This window comes from Oncorhynchus mykiss, chromosome 17, assembly GCF_057628025.1.
Source record: "Oncorhynchus mykiss isolate SJ-2025 chromosome 17, ASM5762802v1, whole genome shotgun sequence".
NCBI classification, from domain to species: Eukaryota; Metazoa; Chordata; class Actinopteri; order Salmoniformes; family Salmonidae; genus Oncorhynchus; species Oncorhynchus mykiss.
Window position 1 is genome coordinate 39,319,229 of NC_143038.1, and position 25,470 is coordinate 39,344,698.

A 25,470-nucleotide genomic window follows, 5' to 3' on the forward strand; every position below is an offset into this window, starting at 1 on the left:
TCATCATAGGTTTCACCTGGATTCACCTGGTCAGTCTATGTCATGGAAAAGGCAGGTGTTCTTAATGGCTTGTATACTCGGTGTATGCTAACTGCATCTAGGGAAAAATATTTATCTTTTTTTGCGCCCTACAGAAAGTGGTGACTGCACTGGACAGGAACTGGCATCCAGAACACTTCTTCTGTGCTCAGTGTGGAGCTTTCTTTGGTCCAGAGGGTAAGCTATCTCTCTCTCTCTCTCTCTCTCTCTCTCTCTCTCTCTCTCTCTCTCTCTCTCTCTCTCTCTCTCTCTCTTTCTCTTTCTTTTTCTTTTTCTTTCTCTCTCTCTCTTTCTTTCTCTCTCTCTCTCTTCTCTTCTCTCTGTTCTTCTATCTTTCTCTTCTCTTCTCTCTGTTCTTCTATCTTTCTCTTCTCTCCTCCTCTCCACTTTTCTCTCTCTCTGTTGTCTTAAGGCGGTGTCCTTCTCTGCCCATCTTCCACAGGTTTCCATGAGAAGGATGGAAAGGCGTACTGTCGGAAGGACTACTTTGACATGTTTGCACCCAAATGTGGAGGCTGTGCCCGCGCCATCCTGGAGAACTACATATCAGCCCTCAACTCCCTCTGGCACCCCGAGTGCTTCGTCTGCAGGGTAAGTGGGTGTGTGCTGTGGTGCTATTCTAAGCGCATTATCGCGCATCTACCTATGGTGAGACATACAGGCAACGGCCAAAATAAATGAAACACCAACATAGGCCACTACGAGCCGCCGGCTTGACATAGATTCTACAAGTGTCTGGAACTCTATTGGAGGGATGCGACACTATTCTTCTATGACAAATTCCATCATTTGTTGTTTTGTTGACGGTGGCGCCGCTCCAGAATCTCCCATAAGTGTTCAATGGGGTTGAGATCTGGTGACTGAGACGGCCATGGCATATGATTTACATAGTTTTCATGCTCATCAAACCATTTAGTGACTGCTCGTGCCCAGTGGATGGGGGCGTTGTCATGCTGGAAGAGGCCACTCCCATCAGGATAGAAATTATTCACCATATGTTGAAGGTGATCACTCAGAATGTCTGTGTTATTGGCATTTACCTTGCCCTCTAAGGGGTTGAGCAGACCTAAACCATGTCCTGAAAATGCACCCCACCCCATAACAGAGCCGCCAGAAACCTAATTTACTCATGAATTTCCTTTATTTTGGCAGTTACCTGTAGCTTCCATAGCTTTCATACAGTTCTTGGGAAAAAAGGGTATTTAGAAAAACAGTATAGAAAGCCTTGATTGCCTCAGCCATTTTGTGACAACTTTCCTTCTCTTCCCACCTCTGTGCATTACAGGAGTGCTTCACCCCCTTTATAAATGGGAGCTTCTTTGAGCACGAGGGCCAGCCCTACTGCGAGGGCCACTACCACGAGCGCCGCGGCTCCCTCTGCTCGGGCTGTCAGAAGCCCATCACGGGCCGCTGCATCACAGCCATGGCCAAGAAGTTCCACCCCGAGCACTTTGTCTGTGCCTTCTGCCTTAAGCAGCTCAATAAGGGCACCTTCAAGGAGCAGAATGACAAGCCATACTGCCAGGGCTGCTTCATCAAGCTCTTCAACTAGGGAGCTAACCCACTCCCCAGCTGTGTGTGTGTGTGTGTGTGTGTGTGTGTGTGTGTGTGTGTGTGTGTGTGTGTGTGTGTGTGTGTGTGTGTGTGTGTGTGTGTGTGTGTGTGTGTGTGCGCATTTGTGTGTGTGTGTGTCTGCGTTTGTGTGTGTGTGTCTGCGTTTGTGTGTGTGTGTGTGTGTCTGCGTTTGTGTGTGCCTGCTTTGTCCCAATTCTCTACGGTTCAGCCCTAAGTGTGCACTTGCACCCTTCATGAATTTAAAAGGAAATGACAGGTGTATAAAATATAGTGGAAACTCCAGCCCATGCCTACACCAATCCAATGCTTTAAAATGTGTGGGGAGGAGTACACAGGAAGAGAATCGGGGACGTGTGCGTGTCAAAAGGCGAAGGCGTGGATAGAAGGCCGTCGGTGGCTATGATGAGGAAGCAGACAGTTGTCCCTTACTGTGCATGTAGCAGAGATGAGACTGGCCATTAGAAAATCTCCCCTACAGTCACCTGGAGGTTACTGAAGACAGGACTCAATGTTCAACAGAGTCTTCAGGGCCGTGGGGTTGACATTTCAAGAGTTCCAGAAAGCATGAGGTTTAAAGCGAGCCCAAAGAGATTTTTGTAAATGTAAAACGAGCAAGAGAAGCCATTTTTGTGTGAGAAGCGGTTTTATGTTCTGTTTGATTTATTTTCCTGTCCTAATAATGGTAGACTGCGTTATCATGTGACCGACGTGTGGAGGTCAGGTTATGGGGTCCTGGGATGGGTTTAGACAGGTGTTCAGGCAGTACTTAGTACACATAGAATGTTGTTGACATTCACTAGGCAGCGTTTTGCCTATTAGTCCAAAATATGCAGTATGTCGGTGCCATTGCAAATGCACACCTATGAACTGTCTCTTGATCTCAAACGCAAACACACACACAGAGACACACACTTTATACTCTGAGAAGAGGAAAAGCTCTCGTCTCCTCTTTCCCTCCTCCCTTTCTCTTCACTTCTCTGTGAGACCAGTTCAAACACTTGGTGCTCTCTCAACTCAATCATAGAGTCCTCTCTCTGTGGCCCTCTTGGGGCCATTTTACAGCCTGGTATGGTCACGATATCAGGGTCCTATTTTTGTACACTTTTCCTATGGAAATGTTCATATACTAACAAGGACAGCTCAGCGGCATAGATTTAGTACAGCCGTTTTCCTTTTCCCTTTTTGCTGAATTTGTCCAATGGAACTGTACAAAACTCTCAAATGTGTTTGTGCAAAACGAGACACGTTGTTCAGACACACATACTCACACTCTTTCTCCAGATTACTGCTCTTTTCGATGTGCTGTGGACTCTCCGTTTCTATTTTCTGTAGGTCAGCCTTTGCGCCACCGATCTCATATGAATTCTCATTCATGTAATCTGATTTTAAAAGAACATGCATTTGAATATTGTCTTTCCCTTGATGTGGACAGGGGGTGGCGGTGTTTGGGTGAGTGTTGGCGACCTCTCATCTCGGAGGCACTCTGCTCGTCCCTTACTTTCCATCCGCTTTGGGTAGGGAGGCAGCTCTTAGCCTGGCAACCAAACTGAGCACAGTGTTCTTCAGTCTGGTGTGACCAGGCTAGGCCTTCTCCCTTTCTATAAGGAAACAGGACAAAATACTAGAGCATGTTGATTTGAAACAACATGTTAGTTGTGTGTATTTGATTTGCTACTGTATTCGCCCACACATTTATCCAAGTCTTAAAATGAGTAATTCAGAGTGAATGGGGAGTGCTTTTCTTGGGGCAATGTTTTGTTGTACATTTAGCTACTGACAATGTGTGTGTTTTCCCTCAGATACTTAAAAAGTAACTAATAGAGGGAGACTTGGTCCTTTTAATGTACGGGGGGAGGATTGGTTTTTAACCTCACTGCTTATTGACTGATTGAGCAACACACATTCTGCAATACAAGTTGTGTAGAGGTTTTTGTCAGCATTTTCTGCATAATTTTATTACAATCACAATATTAAATTGACTTTAACATACTTGGTTTAGTGGCATGGAGCAGTATTGTCACTGTATGATTTTGAGCTCTGTAGCTCACACTGATATGCAAAGAGCTGGCTCTATGGACAAGGACATAAATGGACCCTAATACACACACACACACTGGGTTGGTTTCCAGGCAACAGGGACATTTCTAACCATGGGTCCCTGAAATGCCCTCAGAGTCACATGGTAATCTGTACACACAGATCTGCAGTCAGTACCTAGTCTGTTTCCCAAATGACACCCTATTCCCTATAAAGTCTACTGCTTTTGACTAGGGCCCATAGGGCTCTGGTCAAAAGTAGTGCCCTATATAGGGAATAGGGTGCCATTTGGGATGCACAACAAGTCAATAATGGCATCCAAATATCCTCGTTACCTGATCCCAAATCACTGCAGTGGGTCAGGTTTGAGCATTTGTTTTTGATATGTACGTCATTGATTTACTTATTATTTCATCATTCACTGTTTATTTTTTTCAAGTGTCCTTGTAATGTTGCATATTTGAATCATTGTGAAGCAGGTGATTTTAACTTTACACATGCTTCTTATATTTTTATGCTAAATGTTTGTTTTTTATGGTTTTCAACCCAGTTGTCATCACTTGGCATGTTGGTTGTGGTATAAATACACACATACGTTTCATTTTAATTTCTTAACGCTTTGAAAGAATAAAGATAATTGTGCTAGTGCCAAATTTTCAATGCAATGTCTTTAACACTGTTGAGGTATATGGCGCACTTCCAAGTCCTTGCTGCGATCGGATTGGTGAAGCCATTTTTGATGTCGTAGAACAACATTGGCTGGATCAGCCAGTGTCATGGGGTGCATCTCAAACATCTAAATTGGCTTCCTCTGTTTATTTCCTCCATTTGTGTTGATGTGAAAGTACTGGACAGGTGAAAGCAAACCCCTCGAATACAACCTCAATATAGCTTACAGTGAAGTGTAAATTAAGAAGAGACAAATAGTGAAGCCATTTTAGACTATTGAGATGCACCTCTGGGTTTTGGGTGTCAGTAAAAGAGAGGCAAGTAACTTAGAGGGGGCAAACTGAGGATGGCCTCACAGCACAGTATAGTCGGCAGATTAAAGGTGTATAGTAATTGTTGCTTTAAAATTACTACATGTTACTATTGGGTGTTTTTTATGTCTGGCCTCCTCAGGCTGGGGTGCCATTTCTGGTGATGTTTGGAACGGTGAGACGTGGGTTTTTAAAGCACTTTCAGCCTTGCTATGCCATAGATTCCTTGAGCTTCTCTAGTAGTGCAACTGTGTTGACATGAACATGATTAATCTACAGAGGGGCATTTCACCTAGCCTGGTTAATGAGGAATGCTGCTAACATAATATTCTAATTTAATTTTGAAATTCATAGACTGAGGTGTAACAGAAGAAGGGTTAGAACTACTTCATATTGACCCTGTTTTAAGTCAGGCTCTCTTTCTAAGCCATTAAATCCTAAATTGTTCACGTTAGTGTGCCAAATAATGTATCAAGCTCAATGAAATATCCCTCTGATAGCCTTTATAGCCATGCTTTGGAGACCGGAGACACAGACAATGAAAACAAGTGTAAGTGCTGCCAGGGTGCCTGAATCTAGCCCTGGACAGTTGCAGTTCAAAGTTGAATGAGTTCCTCAATCAAGGGGAAATTACTGGAAAGATTTCTTGAGAGTAGCCATGACCACAGGTTTAGGCACCAGCCCAAATATTGGAATGCAACAAATGGAGCCCTTTAAAGAGAGGCTTGAGAGCATGTTACTTTCATGTATCTCTAGACACCCTATGTAAGATTTTATTTTTATCTACACCCTATGTAAATCATCAGGGATTGTAATTATTATTAGTTTTTGCTAAATTTATTCATCCTATTACATTTCTTTGCTTTAGTTCTATGCTCTCTCTGTTGACTCAGAAATCCCAGACCTAAGTGGGAAGCAACCCGTCTGTCTGACTACTCTCAAAGCCTTTTTATTTTAATGTTTACAAGTTAACCTTGTCATTTAATCCCCTTAATTTATCTGAAAGGAACTATTTTACCCCAATACTCCTGAGTGGCGCAGTGGTCTAAGGCTCTGCATCGCAGTGCTAGAGGCGTCACTACAGAACCTGGTTCGATCCCTTGCTGTATCACAACCGGCTGTGATCGGGAGTGCCATAGGGTGGCGCACAATTGGCCCAGCGTCGTCCGGGGTAGGCTGTCATTGTAAATAAGAATTTGTTCTTAACTGACTTGCCTAGTTACATTTTAAAAAAGTGGTTTTGTTTTTTCCTTTCCTCTTGACTGTTTTATTTGCCCATGTACCTCTGTTGTCATGTTTTATGGGATGGCTATATGGTACCTGATTGCTGATCATTTTTAATTCAATGTGATTGATGCCAATAAATAAATAGTTTATTTCTGACATTCATTGTTTTTATCTCAACGACTATGCACACAACACACACAATGAATGCTCACAGTTAAGACTATGAGCAGATAGGTTGCTTTTTTTTCTTTTGATCTTGACAAACTCACGTTCCTAATCTAGTCTGCATTTCCTGCCTTGCTCGTTCTGGAAATCCACAGCCGGCGTGGCTGCTTCCACGCGGCATAAAACGATCGCACCCATGGATAACAACCGACAAAAAGATTGACACAGCTGGCCAATCATGTCTGTGGACCATTGTTGTCGTAGTGGATTGTGATTGGCTGTTAACGCTGTATATTACTTGTGCGCTTCCTATGTCGCTCTCTTTCTTTCACGCGTCCTTGGTAAGAGGTAAGGAGTTTTCATGGGCTTGATTCTTTATGTAGGATTGCATGTTAAAATGTGTTTCGCTGTATTATTTGATAAAATACTTTGATTACGTTAACTACAGTACTGTGACAATGTCACAAGATCAATAGGATGACTTATTATTTAAATATATTGTATTTCATCTGCGGCCTATTCGGCACACTCTGCCGCCATGTGCTACCATTATTTCCGTGCCTTTTTAGCAAGCTGAACTTGCTTCTAACCCATAATGGTAAAATATGTTCACCTTAAAGACACTTCCAATAACATGTCTTAGCTAGTTATCTAGCTATATGTATGTAGCCTACGTTATATTTGCTACGTCATCTAGCTACAAGTTAAAGCTAGGCCTATTTTGCAGTGTTTTAGCGTTAGCTAGGTGAGTAACGATAGTGACTGCCAGTTTATCAAGATGGCTATTAGCAAGTTTGTCGCGTACTGTGATTGTAACTTGACGTTGTGGACCTGCTACCTGTCTAACATAGTTTTATTTTCCATAGAATATCTTGTCTTTAAACCAGCTGTTTAAGCGATCCTTCGAAGCACTGCAAAGATGCCGAGGGAAGACAGGACCACGTGGAAGTCCAACTATTTTATGAAAATCATCGTACGTTGAAATAACTTGACAACTTTTGATGCACGAAAGTGTGTAAACTATGGAACGCCGTTCGGGTCTTTGCTTGTCAAAGGCACTCAAATAAGCTTGTTGACCAATCAGGACCTGTATGACTGCACGTCAAATAATTTTACGGAACTATTACACATTGATTACATTTAGTCGTATTTCCTATGTCACAACGATTAGTCGATACGTATGCTATGATGCAATTGTCTCACGCATCTACAGTGCTGGCTTATGGATGCCAACAATGTTTTCTCCAAAAACATAGTGAAATTGCATCTTTCAGTAGCTATTGTTTTAACTAGCTAACTATACAGCTAGGTGTCATCTAAAATAGCCACAATTTATAAGATAGTATTTATTTGCTCTTTGTCGAACACTATTCCAGAGTGAAAACAATACTGCGCAGATGTTTTGGAGGCTTTTAACTGAGGATGTTGGGGGGGAGGGGGCATGTCTTGGTTATTGAGTAGACTGATGCACCATTTCTTGATCCCTATCCTTACCTAAAGCAGTGCAATATGAATGTCAATACACACAATAGGCTGACTGGGGAAGGGATTTCAGTCCTCTGCCCAAGCGAAAACTAGCTACCCCAGAAGCTGTGGTCCAACACACAGTACAATATAACTGTTTGATGTGTCAAACTAAAAGCTTATTTGACATTATTTTTGGACACGCATAGACCCAAACGGCATTCCATAATAAACTTGTTTGATTGACCATGTACAATGCAGGATAAGTTACAGTGCATTTTGTTCAGTACTGCTCTGTCGTTCCCCCTGCACACAGAAACCTGTCTCCTCGCTATCCCGGTCTGCCTCCATCCCACGGCTGACGGGGACGCATGGTCTCAGACACTTTTGTACAGACGTTGTAGCCAACTGAATAAAGCTTTTGCAGTCTTGTAAACCCACTACCATGGGATAACATTTCCTCGAGCAGTGAAGTGTAGAAGTTGTTGGTCTTACTTTTACTTTTCTTTTTGCAGCAATTGCTGGATGACTATCCCAAATGTTTCATTGTCGGCGCCGACAATGTGGGCTCCAAGCAGATGCAGGCCATCCGTCTGTCCTTGCGTGGGAAGGCTGTGGTGCTCATGGGTAAAAACACCATGATGCGCAAAGCCATCCGCGGCCACCTGGAGAACAACCCCGCCCTGGAGAAGTAAGTTCACAGCAAAAACCTTTTGGCCTAAGAGGCTGACCATGGTCACATTCACTAGGAAGTCAAAGGGACAGCCTGAAGTTGGCCAATAAGATGAGCGTGGTAACAATATGGGTTGCAAACTTTTGCTGCTGTGTGCACGACCCAGTTATCAAAGGCTTAAATGCAGCTATCGAGCCCATGGATTGGCTATTTATAAAGCAGGATAAGTTACAGCGCTGCGTGTTCAGTACTGCGCTGTCGTTCCCCCTGCACACAGAAACCTGTCTCCTACTATCCCTGTCTGTCTGCATCCCACAGCTGGCAGGGACGCTTGGTCTCAGACAAGTGTGTTCTCAGTCTTGCTAATCATGTATCCGTTGGTGATGGATTGAGATGTTAAGTGTTGCCGTCTTCACAGGTTGCTGCCTCACATCAAAGGAAATGTGGGCTTTGTCTTCACCAAGGAGGACCTTGCTGAGATCAGGGACATGTTGCTGGCCAACAAGGTGACTGCAGTGTTGGATGCTCTGGTCTAGCAGGGAATTGTCAAGGTTTGTCCCAAGTGGCACTCTTGTAGCGTACTACTTTTGAACGGGGCATTATATAGGGCAGGGTGCCATTTGGACCAAATACGATGTTATTTAGTCATACAATGTAGCAGATCCAGATTTTGGATTATGCTTCAAGATATGGCGATGCAGGATTAGTTACAGTGCAGCTTGTTAAGTGCTGCTCTGTCGTTCCCCCTGCACATATCAACTAGATTCCTACTATCCCTGTCTGTCTGCATCCTACGGCTGACGGGGACCATTGGTCTCGGACACTGTCCTGTGGATTTTGCTCAGTCTCGTAGGCTGTCATTTGGCATGCATCCATGGACGTTGCATATTTATTTATTTTTGAAGCCATGGCTTGATTGTTCATTGACCTCTGACCCTCTGCCCCTCAGGTGCCAGCTGCTGCCCGTGCCGGCGCTATTGCCCCCTGTGACGTGACTGTGCCAGCCCAGAACACTGGGCTGGGTCCTGAGAAGACTTCCTTCTTCCAGGCCCTGGGCATCACCACCAAGATCTCCAGAGGAACTATTGAAATATTGGTGAGTGGCAACTGTAGTCATAGTCCTCAGGCAGTATCTCAGCCAGTCTATGCTTAATGGGCTCTACTATAAACTAGTGGGATGGTTGTGTTCAGTCATCAAAAGAGATTCTTCAGTGATGAGACGATGACGAGTCGGAATTGGACACGATCTGTCTCTGGGGTCACTGGGTCAGGGTCACGTTCTGTGTCTTTGGTTTCAAGTCCCCAGAGCAGTGTGTCTTTTCACTTGAAGACATCGAGGCATTTGTCTGAGAAGGGTTTCTTCTTGATTTGATAAATTGTTGCTAGGTTTGTGTGGGTGTAATGACCTGTGTCCTGTTCTGTAGGATATGTATATAATTTATTCTCTAGAAAACAAATGGTTTCTGAAAATGAAACACTTGTTGACTAAGTGTCTGATTGCTTCATTTCTCCCTACAGAGTGACGTGATGCTCATCAAGCCTGGAGACAAGGTGGGAGCCAGCGAGGCCACGCTCCTCAACATGTTGAACATCTCTCCCTTCTCCTTCGGTCTGCTCATCCAGCAGGTGTATGACAACGGTAGTGTCTACAGCCCTGAGGTGCTCGACATTACTGAGGATGCTCTGCACGCCAGGTTCCTGGAGGTGAGGAAGCATCTACACAGTGCCTTGTAAAGCTACTTTGGGTCCATAATCCAAACCCCGTTGTATTGGTGCCTTGGGTAGTAAATGGACTGAAGTGTAGCGCTGTGTCCTATTATGTTGTCATTGGTTCCCCTTCCTCCATAGTCTTCCGTCATATCTAAAGTTCTAAAAACGAGTAACAACCATTGGAAGAGGAATGTAATAGGTGTGAATTTCAGGCCATTTTTTTCCCTTTTGTCTGAGGTAGCAGGATAAGTTACAGTGCAGCTTGTTCAGTGCTACTCTGTCGTTCCCCCTGCACACATCAACTAGTTTCCTACTATGCCTGTCGGTCTGCATCCCACGGCTGGCAGGGACGCTTGGTCTCAAACAAATCTTAATGTGTTCAACAGACTTGGGTGACGTGCTGTAAGTTGCTGTCATACCTGACAACTTTGTTTCTTTCAGGGTGTTCGTAACATAGCCAGTGTGTGTCTGGAGATCGGATACCCCACTCTGGCCTCTGTCCCTCACACCATCATCAACGGATACAAGAGGGTCCTGGCAGTCGCCGTGGAGACTGACTACTCCTTCCCCCTGGCAGACAAGGTATGTCGTCCCACCCACATTTGGACCACATGGTATTGAAACGGATGACTGGCCGAATACTGGCCCAGTCCACAAACAGTTGCTGTAGGGCTGAAATAATTGTATACGTAATATGGTTGTAGCTCCACCTTGCCCTCCAGGCTAAGGAATGTTCACCATCGCTTATGCCTATCAAATCCTTTGCTCTAACATTTACATGGGGAGTAGGTACCACCGTTTTGAGTCCCAGCTGCAGGATAAGTTACAGTGCAGCTTGTTAAGTGCTACTCTGTCGTTCCCCCTGCACACATTAACTCGTTTCCTACTATCCCTGTCTGTCTGCATCCCACGGCTGGCAGGGACGCTTGGTCTCAGACACTAGGTTGCCCATCGGCATGTTTTATCCATAGCTTTCTACATTTTAGTTCACATTGCTTCTCTTACCCCCCTTTTACTCCCAGGTGAAGGCCTACCTAGCTGACCCCACTGCCTTTGCTGTAGCTGCTCCTGTGGCTGCTGCAGTGACTGCTGCTGCCCCAGCCGCTGCTAAAGAAGAGGCCAAGGAGGAGTCTGAGGAGGGCTCGGACGACGACATGGGCTTTGGCCTGTTTGATTAGATGGCAGTAAACTCCACTCCTATGGTTGCTGACCGAATTCAAGAAGATCATTGAATTTTAAATAAAATCTAGAAAATGAATTAATGTTTGTGTGTTTTACCAATGTTGCTAAATGTAAAGTCAGGTTCTTGGGCCACAACCTGATTGGTGTGGCTTGCACACCTGGGTGAGAAGGTTCTTGACACGTTTAAGTCTGACACCATGTATTGTAAAAACCTGTAGTTGCGAACTAGCTGCCGAGTGCTGCAGGCTGTTCACTCACCAGTTAACTGATTTATGTTGAGGGTGGAACTCGAGCTGCATCCGTCTCACCCCCAGGCCCAGAGGAAAGAAATACATTTTTAAACGCAGCTTGTTTACATCGATTTTATGTAATGTTTTTCCCCAAACACTGCTTTCAATGGATATGTATATAGCAGAACATCATGCCAAATTGAGTCAGGTGTTTAAAACTGGAAATTGCTAAAAAGCCAATTTGTCTCAGGACATTGTTTTCACTGAGGTAATGATAATGCAGAGGAACATCCAATGTCTGCCATGTTTTTGGATGTCGTCGCTGCACCTAGTGCACGTGTGATGTCCAAGTCTATTTTCTTCCAAACTAGGTTAGTTGAAACCAGTTTTAATCTACGGGTGTGTTCTAGCCTACAGTTGTGGCCAAAAGTTGACTGGGGCATATTAATTTTCACGAAGTTTGCTGCCTCTTGTTTGTATGATGGCAATTTGCATATACTCCAGAATGTTATGAGTGATCAGATGAATTACAATTAATTGCAAAGTCCATCTTTGCAATGCAAATTAACTGAATCCCAAAAAAAACATTTCCACTGCATTTCAGCCCTGCCACAAAAGGACCAGCTGACATGACCATGATAATCTAACTAATTAGACGGGCATGTCAGTCTGTTAGGCGTCGTCAAAACAGATTTCCGTTGTGTTTTAGTATGCGTCTCAAAAACGGTTAAGCACCTGAGAAAGTCAAACATGTTTAAGTCATGTGTGGAAGCAATGTTTTATCATTGGAAACAAACCAAAATTTGCTAAAAAATACGCATTTTTGTGAAAGGAAACAATGACCAAATATAAATTTATAGAGTAGAAACTGCACTAGGCTATATTCATAGGTGAATGATGTAGTCCTTGCAGGTATCTAACATGTTACATCACAAGCAAAATATATATTCTGAGTTCAATATGCAAAGTTTATTGCATTTCAGCTGACTTCAGACTTTGTGGGACACACAGCAGTTGAGGGTGTAAACTCAATTAAATCATTAGCTATGCTTTGAAAAGGACACTAGATGGGGCAGTTCAATTAAATGTTTTTTTACTCACTTTAACACATTTTTCAGATGTAAAACACAACTAACACTTGTAATGTCCCCATCTTATGTTCAGAACATTTGTTGTGCATTCATTGGAGTTGAACACATCTTTCACCCTTGAGCCATTCATGCAAATGACATTTTCTGTGAAATACCATTTCAACATTTTTAGTCCCCAATAGGGCTACATAAGAAAATGGACGATGGGCTCATAGTTTAGTAATTTTAACTAACATTTAACATATACACATTTCTAAACTATTCTATTTGGAGTGTCCAATATAAATCGAAGTAGATGGTAAATATTTTCTATACAGTATTTGACTAGCTTGCAGTTCTTTTTTGACAAACCAATAAAAGTATAATTTGTATCCAATGGCAGGTTGTGAGCATTTTGAGAAATATGTCCGTCTTAGAGTTTCATGATCCTTATACAGTATACATAGGATGTGTGACTGTGACTTTGTTTGTTGTACTTAATTGAAACATGGGCCATTTTTACGATCTGTTTAGATCTCTGTGCTGAGAGTTGTGAAAATATATCATATACTTGTGAGATGTGCACAAATTTATGGAAGAAAAGTGGATTGTGTTTCTTTTTTATTCATGTATTTTTTTTTTTACATCTTATGGAAACTGCACAGCAATTCGGTTTTATTCTAAACTGCCAAAGTGCTCTGTTGTAGCACATGTATTTGTATAAAATATAAATTATCCCTCTAATATGACGGGGAAAAAATGATTGGATTTAAGCTGATTTCCTGTTCTTAAAGGGACACGATATCAATGACGGCCTTGGGGGTATAAACTAGATTTGGAAAGTGATCCTAGGTAGAATGGACCCCACTTTTGCTGCAACACAATGTACAGGCAATTAGGTATGGTATATCCAACATGAAAAACTTACTCCATTTCTTCTTCTTTGAGAATGAGTTGGCGGATCGCATCCAACTTTTAAGGTGCATTCACCGCCACCTACTGTACTGGATTGAGTACTGCATGGCCTAAATACATTCAATTCTCTTCATTAGTCCTGATCCTCTAAGAAAGTGAAATAGAGCCCTCGACACCACTTCCCTACTCTTTCCTCCCCCCACTACACCACCCAAACCCCAACCCTGTCCAGCCTCTCTAACCCTTTCACACAATCTCTCCCTATCTACGTCATACAGTTTACAAAATATCAACACATGCGCCACCATTTCCTCCACGAAACACTCATCATACAGACCTGTTTCATGTCTCCCTATAATCCACAATGTGGCATTCAAACCTGTGCGCCCAAACCGTAATCTACTCCACACAACTTCATCTCTCCTACATCCCATATTCTCCACCTCTTCCTCTACTGACCGGTGCATGCGATAAAATAGCCTCCCCTTACTACTAGCATCCCCCTCCATGGTAAGCAAATGCTTACCACCACTCCCATCTTCTCCAATCCCATTAACAGCACCATCTCCACAAACAAGTGTCCCCTATCCTATTACCCAAAGAAATAAGGAAGAGAAAAAATAAAAATACTAATAATACAAATGCACATATCAAATACAGACATGTAGCGAATACATTTTTTTGAGATTTTGTTTTGTATGTTTTAAGGATTCTAAATAGTTTTCCAAATCACTTAAAAAACAACATTTAATTGTATTTTTCTTCATAAATTTTGATTTGTGTAAAAAAATAAAGAGATGTATGATATATTGACATTCGATTGTGGAATCAGTGTAGTAAAATAATATGTCAAACTTAGATATTTCAATGGTTGTATACATTTAGTTGCCGATATATAGTTTCACATCAGTCCAGAACACCTCACTATGTAAACAATTACAAAATAAGGGTTGACTCATAGACTCAGTTTCTAGTAGCCAAGCACAGCGGCAGTTTACATCAAACGATGAAACCCAACAAAATATAGCAGGAATATAATCTATGTAGAAAATATAAACCTATGCCATTCACCTGGATATCGCTTACAATAGGAGATATTCCAAACTATGCATTATTCTGAAGTAAAGTTTTTAATCCCACTAGGTATAGCTTTCATAGCAGTGTCATATTCCTTGCTTGAAACCTCAAAGTTGTATCTTTCCATACATTCTCTCTCTCTAAATTGATTCTCACAAATACTAACTAATTGGTTGTCAATGAGAATGTTTTTCGAGAACTAGTTACGGTAAAAATTACTTATTGTTTCTATGTTATATCTACCCATTATTCCATATATAACATTTATGAGGTGAAAAGACTTTTCAGAAAAGTTGTGTTTATACAGCAAAGCCCAGCACATTAAAGTCTGCTTGTGAAAAGCCGCCAATTTCACAGGAAGTTTATATAGGGACATTGTCGTAAAAAAAATTTATCCCTCTGAGCTTCTGAAAAGCAAAATGAGGAATAATATTCCAGAAACTATTAGGATTTTTAAAGTACCTTTTAACCCAGTTGACTTTTGATATCTGATCAAAGAGACTGAAGACTTAAGACATCTAAGGTACAGCAAGTGGATTTGGGAATGTCAATGCATCCCCTCAGTTTTAGATAAAAGCACCCTCCCTTGAAGACTTAAATCCCTCCCTAACCACGAGGATCATTTATTTTTGATAGCTTCACTTGCAGGATTCATATTATGATCATTCACAACCTTAAGATTTTTGGTGATCTTTACACCGAGGTAGGTTGCACATGGTTTATGAACTGATACGTAAAACGACACCGGACTCAAAACTTTGAATATTTCTATTTATATTATTGCAAACAATATAATGTTATTTATATGGGGGATACAACCTTCCCAGCTCTGCAGATTTTGCTATGAAGAGACAGAATCATTAGATAATTTGTTTTGGTACTGTCCATATGTGGCATGTGTTTTTGGTCACAGGTCCAGGAATGGCTGAAGAATTGCAATGTTTTCATGGAACTAACTCTGCAGATAGCACTACTGGGTAATCTGAAAAGTCATAGTCAATCGATCAATAATATAATAATACTTTTAGCAAAAAAAAATGTATTTTCAATTTACAATCTGTAGAAAAAATTACAATAGAAAGGTTCAGAACTTGTGCGAATGTAACAGAGTTGGTTATGTTTCCACTTGCCTCTAAAGAAATGTGTATTTAATGTTCAAGCATTCTTATTGGTTAGTTCAACTCCGATGACAATAAGGTGTGTTGTGATTGGCCTCGCTTTCAGATAGGGGGAGATCGCGAACGTCAGGTCTTCCCAGTATGAAAATGTGATGCAAGGGGTAGGTCACGTTCTGAATACTGTTTTCTATTTTCTATTTTACAATGTGTACAAGTTTGCTGTACGTTACTGATTTATACATGTGTGGGTATATGGTACCTGTTAGGGATTGAGGGGCTTTCTGGGATGTGCTTTGGCATATGATTGCTGTAAATAAGTGTGTTAGCTAGCATACACCGATGTAATGGTCACATAAGCCACTGCTAACACAGATGTCTTCATGCAACAGATTTTGCCATCGACAGCCATCAATACCGTTAAGCCGTGCACAACTGCACCGTTTCCCATTTAACAACAGCAGAAATAAATTATGCTCAACTGGGACCACTGGCCGAAGTGATTTATTTTGAGAAAACACAACCCATGGAGAGTACATATACATCTGCTACACTGGTGTCGTGACCCGGATCACTGGTTGCTGCGGAAAAGGAGGAGGTCAAAAGGGGGGTGAGTGTAACGGATGTGAAACGGCTAGCTAGTTAGCGGTGGTGCGTGCGCTAATAGCGTTTCAATCGGTGACGTCACTTGCTCTGAGAAATAGAAGTAGTAGTTCCCCTTGCTCTGCCAGGGACGCTGCTTTTGTGGAGCGATGGGTAACGATGCTTCGTGGGTGACTGTTGTTGATGTCCCTGGTTCGCGCCCGGGTATGGGCGAGGGGACGGTCTAAAGTTACACACAAAACATCACAAGACAGTTGAAAAATATTTGGCAAATAAAAATCTAATATGGACGGCGATAAGAGATAGATGGGAGGGGTTGAATGGAGCTGAAGATTGGGACTAATAACAACTAATAACAACAAGATAACTAATGTAAAACATACTGTGTCCGTAAAACATATATAGGTTCAGAACTTTTGTGAAAGAGCACAGTTTGAAAGATATGGCAAATACAAATCAAACCGTATGGAAATCAGAAATAGATGGGAGAGATTGAGGGAAGAGGAAGGACTGGAGTAAAAACAAACAAAATATAGCGATTGTGTCCATAAATGTATATAGTATGTATAAGCTGGAAGTAGAAACCTAAGCGTTGCGTTGTTGGTCACTAGTTTACTCAAATTAGGGGAGGGGTGGTAGGGTTAGAAAGTAATAAAGGATAATATATTTTAAAAGTGGTTGAAAAAATAGTTTTAATGATTTTCAACCACTCCACAAATGTCTTGTTAACAAACTATAGTTTTGGCAAGTCGTTTAGGACATCTGAAAAGTGCAAATCAATCCTAGAACAACAGCAAAGGACCTTGTGAATATGCTAGAGGAAACAGGTACAAAAGTATCTATATCCTCGATAAAACGAGTCCAATGTCAACATAACCTGAAAGGCCGCTCAGCAAGGAAGAAGCCACTGCTCCAAAACCGCCATAAAAAAGTTAGACTACGGTTTGCAACTGCACATGGGGACAAAGACCGTACTTTTTGGAGAAATGTTCTCTGGTCTGATGAAATAAAAATAGAACTCATTGGCCATAATGACCATCGTTATGTTTGAGGAAAAAGGGGGAGGCTTGCTATCCGAAGAACACCATCCCAACTGTGAAGCATGGTGGTAGCAGCATCATGTTGTGGGGGTGTTTTGCTGCATGAGGGACTGGTGCACTTCACAAAATAGATGGCATCATGAGGCAAGAAAATTATGTGGATATATTGAAGCAACATCTCAAGACATCAGTCAGGAAGTTAAAGATTGGTCGCAAATGGGTCTTCCAAATGGACAATGACCCCCAGCATACTTCCAAAGTTGTGGGAAAATGGCTTAAGGACAACAAAGTCAAGGTATTGGAGTGGCTATCACAAAGCCCTGACCTCAATCCTATAAACAATTTGTGGGCAGAACTGAAAAAGTGTGTGCAAGCAAGGAGGTCTACAAACCTGACTCAGTTACACCAGCTCTGTCAGGAGGAATGGCCAAAATTTACCCAACTTATTGTGGGAAGCTTGTGGAAGGCTACCCGGAACGTTTGACCCAAGTTAAACAATTTAAAGGCAATGCTACCAAATACTAATTGAGTGTAGAGGTCGACCAATTAATCACAATGGCCGATTAATTAGGGCCGATTTCATGTTTTCATAACAATCGGAAATCGGTATTTTTGGACGCCGATTTTGCTGATTTCTTTATTAAAAAAATAACTTTATTTAACGAGGCAAGTCAGTTAAGAACACATTCTTATTTTCAATGCCGGCCTAGGAACGGTGGGTTAACTGCCTTGTTCAGGGGCAGAACGACAGATTTTTACCTTGTTAGCTCAGGGATTCAATCTTGCAACCTTACGGTTAACTAGTCCAACACTCTAACCACCTGCCTCACGAGGAGCCTGCTTGTTACGCGAATGCAGTAAGAAGCCAAGGTAAGTTGCTAGCTAGCATTAAACCTATCTTATAAAAAACAATCAATCAATCATAATCACTAGTTATAACACATGGTTGATGATATTACTAGTTTATCTAGCGTGTCCTGCCCTGCATTGCATATAATCGATGCAGTGCGCATTCGCGAAAATGGACTGTCGTTGCTCCAACGTGTACCTAACCATAAACATCAATGACTTTCTTAAAATCAATACACAGAAGTATATATTTTTAAACCTGCATATTTAGCTAAAAGAAAGGTTAGCAGGCAATACTAACCAGGTGAAATTGTGTCACTTCTCTTGCGTTCATTGCACGCAGAGTCAGGGTATATGCAACAGTTTGGGCTGCCTGGCTCATTGCAAAATAATTTGCCAGAATTTTACGTAATTATGACATAACATTGAAGGTTGTGCAATGTAACAGCAATATTTAGACTTAGGGATGCCATCTGTTAGATAAAATACAGAACGGTTCCGTATTTCACTGAAATAATAAACGTTTTGTTTTCAAAATGATAGTTTCCGGATTCGACCATATTAATGACCTAAGGCTCGTATTTCTGTGTGTTATTATGTTAGAAATAAGTCTATGATTTGATAGAGCAGTCTGACTGAGCGATGGTAGGCACCAGCAGGTAATCATTCATTCAAACAGCACTTTCGTGCGTTTTGCCAGCAGCTCTTCGCAATGCTTCAAGCATTGAGCTGTTTATAACTTCAAGTCTATCAACTCCCGAGATTAGGCTGGTGTAACCGATGTGAAATGGTTAGCTAGTTAGCTAACCATTTCAGGGGGTGCGCACTAGTAGTGTTTCAAATGTCACTCGCTCTGAGACTTGGAGTAGTTGTTCCCCTTGATCTGCATGGGTAACGCTGCTTCGAGGGTGGCTGTTGTCGATATGTTCCTGGTTCGAGCCCACGTAGCGGCGAGGAGAGGGATGGAAGCTATACTGTTACACTGGCAATACTAAAGTGCCTATAAGAACATCCAATAGTCAAAGGTATATGAAATACAAATCGTATAGAGAGAAATAGTCCTATAATTCCTATAATAACCAGAACCTAAATCTTCTTACCTGGGAATATTGAAGACTCATGTTAAAAGGAACCACCAGCTTTCATATGTTCATATGTTGGCGCTCCAGTACCGCTTGCCATGCCGCATTGGAGAGAGTCTATGACTTGGGTGGCTGGAGTTTTTTGGGACACCACCTAGTATATACAGTGGGGAGAACAAGTATTTGATACACTGCTGATTTTGCAGGTTTTCCTACTTACAAGCATGTAGAGGTCTGTAATTTTTTTCATAGGTACACTTCAACTTTGAGACACGGAATCCAAAACAAAAATCCAGAAAATCACATTGTATGATTTTTAAGTAATTAGTTTGCATTTTTTTGCATGACATAAGTATTTGATCACCTACCAACCAGTAAGAATTCCGGCTCTCACAGACCTGTTAGTTTTTCTTTAATTAAGAAGCCCTCCTGTTCTCCACTCATTACCTGTATTAACTGCACCTGTTTGAACTCGTTACCTGTATAAAAGACACTTGTCCAAACACTCAATCAAAGACTCCAACCTCTCCACAATGGCCAAGACCAGAAAGCTGTAAGGACATCAGGGATAAATTGTAGACCTGCACACGGCTGGGATGGGCTACAGGACAATAGGCAAGCAGCTTGGTGAGAAGGCAACAACTGTTGGCTCAATTGTTAGAAAATGAAAGAAGTTCAAGATGACGGTCAATCACCCTCGGTCTGGGGCTCCATGCAAGATCTCACCTCGTGGGGCATCAATGATCATGAGGAAGGTGAGGGATCAGCCCAGAACTACACGGCAGGACCCGGTCAATGACCTGAAGAGAGCTGGGACCACAGTCTCAAAGAAAACCATTCGTAACACACTACGCCGTCATGGATTGAAATCCTGCAGCGCACGCAAGGTCCCCCTGCTCAAGCCAGCGCATGTCCAGGCCCATCTGAAGTTTGCCAATGACCATCTGGATGATCCAGAGGAGGAATGGGAAAAGATCATGTGGTCTGATGAGACAAAAATAGAGAGCATTGAAGATGGGTCGTGGCTGGGTCTTCCAGCATGACAACTACCCAAAACACACAGCCAGGGCAACTAAGGAGTGGCTCCGCAGTGTATCAAATACTTGTTCTCCCCACTGTAGGTCCTTGATGGCAGTAATTTTGCCCCAGTGATGTACTGGGCCGTACCCACTACCCTCTGTAGCGCCTTATGGTTGGATGCCGAGCTGTTGCCATAGCAGGCGGTGATTCAACCGGTCAGGATGCTCTCGATGGTGCTGTAGAACTTTTTGAGGATATGGAGATCCATGCCAAATCTTTTCAGTCTCCTGAGGGGGGAAAGGTGTTGTCGTGCCCTCTTCACAACTGTCTTGGTGTGTTTGGACCATGTTAGTTTGTTGGTGATGTGGACGCCAAGGAACTTGAAGCTCTCAACCTGCTCCACTTCAGCCCCGTCGATGTGAATGGCGGCGTGCTCGGCCCTCCTTTTCCTGTAGTCCACGATCAGCTCTTTTGTCTTGCTCACATTGAGGGAGAGGTTGTTGTCCTGGAACCATACTGCCCTATAGGCTGTGATCAGGCCTACCACTGTTGTGTTGTCAGCAAACTTAATGATGGTGTTGGAGTCGTGCTTGGCCACGCAGTCGTGGGTGAATAGGGAGTACAGGAGGGGACTAAGCACACACCCCTCAGGATCAGCGTGGCAAATGTGTTGTTGCCTACCCTTACCACCTGGGGGCGGCCCGTCAGGAAGTCCAGGATCCAGTTGCAGAGGGAGGCGTTTAGTCCCAGGATCCTTAGCATAGTAATGAGCTTTGTGGGCACTATGGTGTTGAACGTTGAGTTGTAGTCAACGAACAACATTCTCACATAGGTGTTCCTTTTGTCCAGGTGGGAAAGGGCAGTGTGGAGTGTGATTGAGATTGTGTCATCTGTGGATCTGTTGAGGCGGTATGCGAATTGGAGTGGGTCTAGGGTGTTAGGTTCTAATTCTCAGAGTAAAAACTCAACGGACATTATGAAAGCTTAACCAAGTTTAATTCTTCCCAGAGGATCAATACAGCTGCATTAGACAAAACATGTCCCCATCAACACAAGTATATATACTCCTCCTTCTCTCCAACCCTGACATCTGTTATGGTTCGACAGGAAGACAAAGTGATGTAATAATCAACCGTTACTCCTCCCTTAAGGTGACCTGACCTGACCTCAACCGCCTTGATGTCTTATCCTAAACTCTCCACCCGTGTCACCTATAGAAACTCCCTTAATTGCCTCCCCTCTACCCAGCACGTTCCAAAGCAACCTGGCTCCTACAGATATTTCTAATGTAAAAACCAGTCTCTATCACTCCTCAGATACTATAGTATTACTCCTGATGTATCATCTCTCTAGTATAACAATGTTCCATGTTTAACCCAGAATCTAACAAGGGTTTCCGGGATGATGGGGTTGATGTGAGCCATGACCAGCCTTTCAAAGCACTTCATGGCTACTGACGTGAGTGCTATGGTGCGGTAGTCATTTAGGCAGGTTGCCTTCACTTTCTTGGGCACAGGGACTATGGTGGTCTGCTTGAAACATGTACAGTAACAGTCAAAAGTTTGGACACACTTACTCATTTAAGAGATTTTCTTTATTTTTACTATTTTCTACATTGTAGAATAATAGTGAAGACATCAACTATGAAATAACACATATAACACATATATAACAAATCAAAATATATTTCAGATTTTAGATTCTTAAAAGTAGCCACCCTTTGCCTTTGCACACTCTTGACATTCTCTCAACCAGTCTCACTAAGCGCAAACCAGATAGGATGGCATATCGCTGCCCAATGCTGTGGTAACTATGCTGGTTAAGTGGGCCTTGAATTCTAAATAAATCACTGACAGTGTCACCAGCAAAGTACCCCCACACCATCACACCTCCTCCTCCATGCTTCACGTTGGGAACCACACATGCAGTGATCATCCGTTCACCTACTCTGCATCTCACAAAGACACAGCGGTTGGGACCAAAAATCTCAAATGTGGACTGATCAGACCAAAGGACAGATTTCCACCGGTGTAATGTCCATTGTCCGTGTTTCTTGGCCCAAGCAAGTCTCTTATTATTATTAGTGTCCTTTAGTAGTGGTTTCTTTGCAGCAATTAGACAACAAAGGCCTGATTCACATGATCCCCTCTGAACAGTTGATGTTGAGATATGTCTGTTACTTGAACTCTGTGAAGCATTTATTTGGGCTGCAATTTATGAGCCTGGTAACTCTAATAAACTTATCCTCTACAGCAGAAGTAACTCTGGGTCTTCCTTTCCTGTGTCGGTCCTCATGAGAGCAAGTTTCATCATAGCGCTTGATGATTTTTGTGACTGCACTTGAAGAAACTTTCAAAGTTATTGAAATGTTCCGCATTGACTGACCTTCATGCTTTGCTGTTTTTACCATAATCTGGATTTGGTCTTTTACCAAATAGGGCTATCTTCTGTATACCACCCCTATCTTGTCACAACACAACTGATAGGATGAAACGCATTAAGAAGGAAAGAAAGTTCCACGAACTTATAACAAGTGTCATGACTGTCCTGTGAGGATCACCATGAGTCATATCAGCTTGGCAATGGTTGACAATAACAACATCCCCCACAGATGCCCACAGAGGGGAGGAGGGAACTTGTGTGGGGGTGTTGATACCTCCACACCCTGTCGTAAATTACGGAGAAGGGGTGGCTCTTTCTCCCCCTTTAGGATCAACTAAAGGAATGTTCTATGTCTCCAGATACTTTTGCCACCCGAAACTCTTAACATCCAAAGAGTGAATACCGGAACAGTATGGGAAATGGTCAGAGGGAACTATGGAAAACAAATGTAATATTGGTTTTCATTTTGGGATGTCATTAAAAACTGTATGGATGAAATACTGTAACTTGGAAAGTATATCCCTCCTATCTATCAAGTTTCCATCCAATACGTTGTGCATATAATATGAAAAATGTATTAATGTATTTTTGTTAACAGGAATGTGATTTTAGGAGGTAAAAGAGAATCTATCTCCTATAAACTGTGCATAAATAAGTAGCCATGCTCTGAGTGAGGTTAGAGAGCTTTTCAGATGGATGGAGCCATCCCCTTTGGCCAGAGTGCATAAAAAGTCTTGGTAACGAAATTAACATTAGACCAGAAAAGCGTGGAGCGGTCGCTACACATCTGAAATGGTTGTAACTTTGAACCTCAACACGAGGTGAAGAAAATTAACTCACCTACCAGACCAGGCCATCGGCAGTCTGCAGCTGTGCGTGTAAAGTGGTTTGGAACTTTGACTATCTACCCGAGGTGTAGAGAGGAGAACTCCCCTCTCAGACAATCACTGGTACAGCTAAGTATCTGTTCTGAACACCCAATGGAGACCAGACAACTAAGAAGAAGGACATTGAGACCTCTTGTGGACAATCAGCCTTACACATGAGGAGACCCAACCAAACCCTTTTCCAGGGAGGCTTGGTTCCGACAGAGATAAACAATTAATGAAGGCATTCACACGTCAATACATTCATGATTTCTTACTCTAAATGGGCGGTGGTTCATGTGCCAAGTATTGGGATTATGTGAGAGTAGTTTCCAAGTGTATCCAAGTGTTGTGTCTCCCTTTCCCTTTCTCTGTACCCCTCCCTCTTTTGGTAAACAAGCAGTCATATTTTGTCAGTTCACTAGGGACCTTTGTCTCATGTAAAGGGTGTATGTTTATTCTGTGTTATTATTTAGTTAGCTAGTAAATAAATAATTCAACTAATTTGTGTAGTACTGAATCATGAGCAAGGCTGGGGTTTTTGCAGATCCAATAAGGTTACGACTGTTCAGAATGATGATATGATAAGAGGTTATGATTAATATGTTGACTGTTTTATGGATGTTGTAGGTAAAGACCTTATAGAGTTTCATTCGGGAGATGGTAACTCTTTAAACAACTTATTCTGTGGTGCCCAAAATCCTACTGAGTTATTTATTAATTATACATTTAATCGGGTAACAATTAAACATAGTTAGTGGGTGAAATAAATAACAGTCATCAGATGAATGAAAGTAAATTCATGACACAATTCACACCTGTTAATTGAAATGCATTCCAGGTGACTACCTCATGAATCTGGTTGAGAGAATGCCAAGAGTGTGCAAAGCTGTCATCAAAGCAAAGGGTGGCTATATATTTAGATTTGTTTAACACTTTTTTGGTTACTACATGATTCCATATATGTTATTTCATAGTTTTGATGTTTTCACTATTATTCTACAATGTAGAAAATAGTAAAAAATAAAGAAGAACCCTGGAATGAGTAGGTGTGTCCAAACTTTGACTGGTACTGTAGGCATTACAGACTCGGTCAGGGAGAAGTTGAAAATGTCAGTGAAGACTAACCAGTTCACTACACCAGCAATAAAAATTGCCTATTTATTGCCTTTACCTCCCTTATCTTACCTCATTTGCACACACTGTATATAGACTTTCTTTCTATTGTGTTATTGACTGTATGTTTGTTTATTCCATGTGTAACTCTGCTGTTGTTTGTGTCGCACTGCTTTGCTTTATCTTGGCCAGGTCGCAGTTGTAAATGAGAACTAGCCTACCTGGTTAAATAAAGGTGAAATATAAATATTTTTTAAATAACATCTGCTGAATATGTGTATGTGACCAATAAAATTTGATTTGATTTGATTTTTATCAAAAACCCTTCCCTCCACATGGTATCATAAGCTTTCTCAATGTCAAAATACACAACACTCATCACCTCTTTTATTGACAGGGCCTTGGCTATCTCTGTACTAACTGTCACCAGGGCATCCATGGCAGACCGCCCTCTCCTGAAACCACTCTGTGCTACACTCATCAAACCCCTAACTTCCACAAAATATATCATCCTACTCACTACCATCTTTTCCATCAACTTACACGTTGGAAGTCAGCGCGATAGGCCTAGGTTTCACAAATGGCAACAACACCGCACGTTTCCACCTGGCAGGTATCACCCCAGTCCTCCACACCTTATTATACAACCCTAACACTGCTTCCAACACACTGTTCGGTGCGTGCTTAAACAACACATAACACACCCTATCTTCTCCAGGAGCAGTCAGCCCTCAAATACCCTACCATCTAACCCTACACTCATTAAAAACCCACCACCCTACTCCACTATTTCAATCTATCTAGACCTACCTCAGGCCAACAGCCTGAAAGGACGGGACACCCCCACTCAACACACCCTGTAACTCCTCTGACGTCAAGTCTCGTACACCCAAATACTACTCTGCAGCTGCCAACATAACCTCAATTTACTGTGACTTACGTCCCTGCTGTACAGTTGATAACCATTTCTAAAATCCAATCTTACTGAAACATATCCCTTGTTGGCCTATCCCTCTGTACTGGTACAGTTCTACTACTCACACCACTCCTCTC

The 25,470-nt window shown here is 42.2% G+C and overlaps 2 protein-coding genes, 1 long non-coding RNA gene and 4 other non-coding genes across 12 annotated transcripts in view; all 7 read left to right on the forward strand.

Annotated features, from left to right (window-relative positions):
• The window catches only part of LOC110493221 (paxillin), a 54,989-nt gene extending 48,975 nt beyond the window's left edge, over positions 1 to 6,014 (forward strand). For all 5 annotated transcript variants that reach the window (XM_090205527.1, XM_036950212.2, XM_090205524.1 and 2 more), the window contains 3 exons: positions 135 to 216; positions 482 to 630; positions 1,325 to 6,014. In XM_090205527.1, the coding sequence (XP_090061653.1) occupies positions 135 to 216; positions 482 to 630; positions 1,325 to 1,591 (498 nt within the window). In that variant the 3' untranslated portion in view covers positions 1,592 to 6,014. The remainder of the gene's footprint in view (positions 1 to 134; positions 217 to 481; positions 631 to 1,324) is intronic.
• An 877-nt stretch (positions 6,015 to 6,891) lies between these two features.
• Positions 6,892 to 11,128, forward strand: LOC110494133 (large ribosomal subunit protein uL10). The gene is made up of 7 exons (XM_021568901.3): positions 6,892 to 6,996; positions 8,003 to 8,178; positions 8,579 to 8,666; positions 9,110 to 9,256; positions 9,679 to 9,864; positions 10,312 to 10,452; positions 10,893 to 11,128. The coding sequence occupies exons 1-7, from the start codon at positions 6,943 to 6,945 to the stop codon at positions 11,046 to 11,048; spliced, it is 948 nt and encodes a 315-aa protein (XP_021424576.1). The 5' UTR covers positions 6,892 to 6,942; the 3' UTR covers positions 11,049 to 11,128.
• On the forward strand, positions 8,377 to 8,505 carry LOC118940662 (small nucleolar RNA SNORA63). Its single transcript, XR_005037248.1, has one exon. It is a non-coding gene; the product is annotated as a small nucleolar RNA SNORA63 (small nucleolar RNA).
• Positions 9,367 to 9,515, forward strand: LOC118940659 (small nucleolar RNA SNORD15). Its single transcript, XR_005037245.1, has one exon. It is a non-coding gene; the product is annotated as a small nucleolar RNA SNORD15 (small nucleolar RNA).
• LOC118940663 (small nucleolar RNA SNORA63) lies at positions 10,109 to 10,237 on the forward strand. Its single transcript, XR_005037249.1, has one exon. It is a non-coding gene; the product is annotated as a small nucleolar RNA SNORA63 (small nucleolar RNA).
• Positions 10,682 to 10,810, forward strand: LOC118940664 (small nucleolar RNA SNORA63). The gene has a single exon (XR_005037250.1). It is a non-coding gene; the product is annotated as a small nucleolar RNA SNORA63 (small nucleolar RNA).
• Positions 11,129 to 15,575: 4,447 nt separating the features above from the next.
• On the forward strand, positions 15,576 to 24,726 carry LOC149975941 (uncharacterized). Of its 2 annotated transcripts, XR_016487933.1 has the most exons (3): positions 15,576 to 15,623; positions 15,852 to 16,069; positions 22,307 to 24,726. It is a non-coding gene; the product is annotated as an uncharacterized LOC149975941 (long non-coding RNA). The 2 variants fall into 2 exon arrangements; XR_016487932.1 differs by lacking the exon at positions 15,576 to 15,623 and having other exon boundaries at positions 15,634 to 16,069.
• Positions 24,727 to 25,470: the final 744 nt, after the last annotated feature.

Excerpts from the sequence above, each read along its gene's own strand:
- LOC110494133 (XM_021568901.3), top strand. The coding sequence starts at position 6,943 with ATGCCGAGGGAAGACAGGACCACGTGGAAGTCCAACTATTTTATGAAA. Across the intron at positions 8,667-9,109 it reads ACATGTTGCTGGCCAACAAG|GTGCCAGCTGCTGCCCGTGC; the intron begins GTGACTGCAGTG and ends TCTGCCCCTCAG. Across the intron at positions 10,453-10,892 it reads CCTTCCCCCTGGCAGACAAG|GTGAAGGCCTACCTAGCTGA; the intron begins GTATGTCGTCCC and ends TTTTACTCCCAG.